General features: G+C 60.2%; 1 protein-coding gene across 1 annotated transcript; it reads left to right on the top strand.

Moving 5' to 3' along the window:
* Nucleotides 1-3: 3 nt before the first annotated feature.
* Nucleotides 4-245, top strand: LOC113980219 (histone H2A type 2-C-like; the record flags this gene model as incomplete). The annotated part of the gene is made up of 1 exon (XM_027707448.1): nt 4-245. A coding segment is annotated over one exon (209 nt), but the record flags the coding sequence as incomplete, so codon positions are not given.
* Nucleotides 246-1011: the final 766 nt, after the last annotated feature.

Genomic DNA, 1011 nt, shown 5'->3' with positions numbered 1-1011 from the left:
CGGCCGAGATCCTGGAGCTGGCGGGCAACGCGGCCCGCGACAACAAGAAGACGCGCATCATCCCCCGCCACCTGCAGCTCGCCATCCGCAACGACGAGGAGCTCAACAAGCTGCTGGGCAAGGTGACGATCGCGCAGGGCGGCGTGCTGCCCAACATCCAGGCCGTGCTGCTGCCCAAGAAGACTGAAAGCCACAAAGCCAAGAGCAAGTAAAGCAGGCGGCGAAAGCGTCCCGAGCCCAGAAGCGAACCCAAAGGCTCTTTTCAGAGCCACCCACAGCCTCGAGAAGGAGCTTGAGACACTGGATCGTGCATCCAGGGGGGTTGAAGGGGCCCTAGTGGTTGTGTGTGGTTTAGGGTGCGTGCGTGGTGGGTGGGTTGGGATGTGTCTTTCGTATAGCCGCGCTGGGCCGGTTCTGCCGGAGAGCTCAGTCGCGGCCGGGCGGTCTCCGCTGTGGTCGTGAGCCGCCGACGGCGAGAGCTCCCTTGTTACTTTCCCGGGGCTGGGGGGGTTGTGTGCTTTGCTGGGACGAGCGTCCCGGGAGCGGAGCGCGGGCTCTGCCGAGCAAGGAAGGTGGCGGACGGAGCCAATCGGCGTCCGCGCGGGCTTTTGGAAATGGCGCGGGCGCTTAACCCGATCGGCGCTGGACATGGTCTGGGCTAGGGCTGCCGGCAGCGCCGCCCGCTGAAAAGTGATCAAGCGCCTGCTCCACAAACACTGCCCTGTCCGTCAAACAAACTGGTCACGAGGAAACAAAGGATTATTTTCTTGGGGGAGGGTGTTATTGCCTTAACCGGGGTTTTGGCGTTTTTCTTAAGTAAAGCCGCTTAGAAGCTGCAGCCCGACATGAAAAAGGGGGATGGGGGTGGCGAGGCGGAGAGCGGGAACACGAGAAGGCTTATTAAAAACAAAACATAGCAGGAGCAAACACAAACACAGCAAAGCAACACAGCTCTTTTGAAAGCAAAAGTGGGTGGCTCTTAAAAGAGCCTTTGGGTTCGTTTCTCGAGGT

The sequence above is a fragment of the Neopelma chrysocephalum genome, unplaced genomic scaffold, assembly GCF_003984885.1.
Source record: "Neopelma chrysocephalum unplaced genomic scaffold, ASM398488v2 Primary Assembly neopelma1_93082, whole genome shotgun sequence".
Lineage (NCBI taxonomy): Eukaryota > Metazoa > Chordata > Aves > Passeriformes > Pipridae > Neopelma > Neopelma chrysocephalum.
The sequence above is the reverse complement of the archived record's forward strand: the minus strand, read 5'-3'. Positions and strand labels throughout refer to the sequence as shown.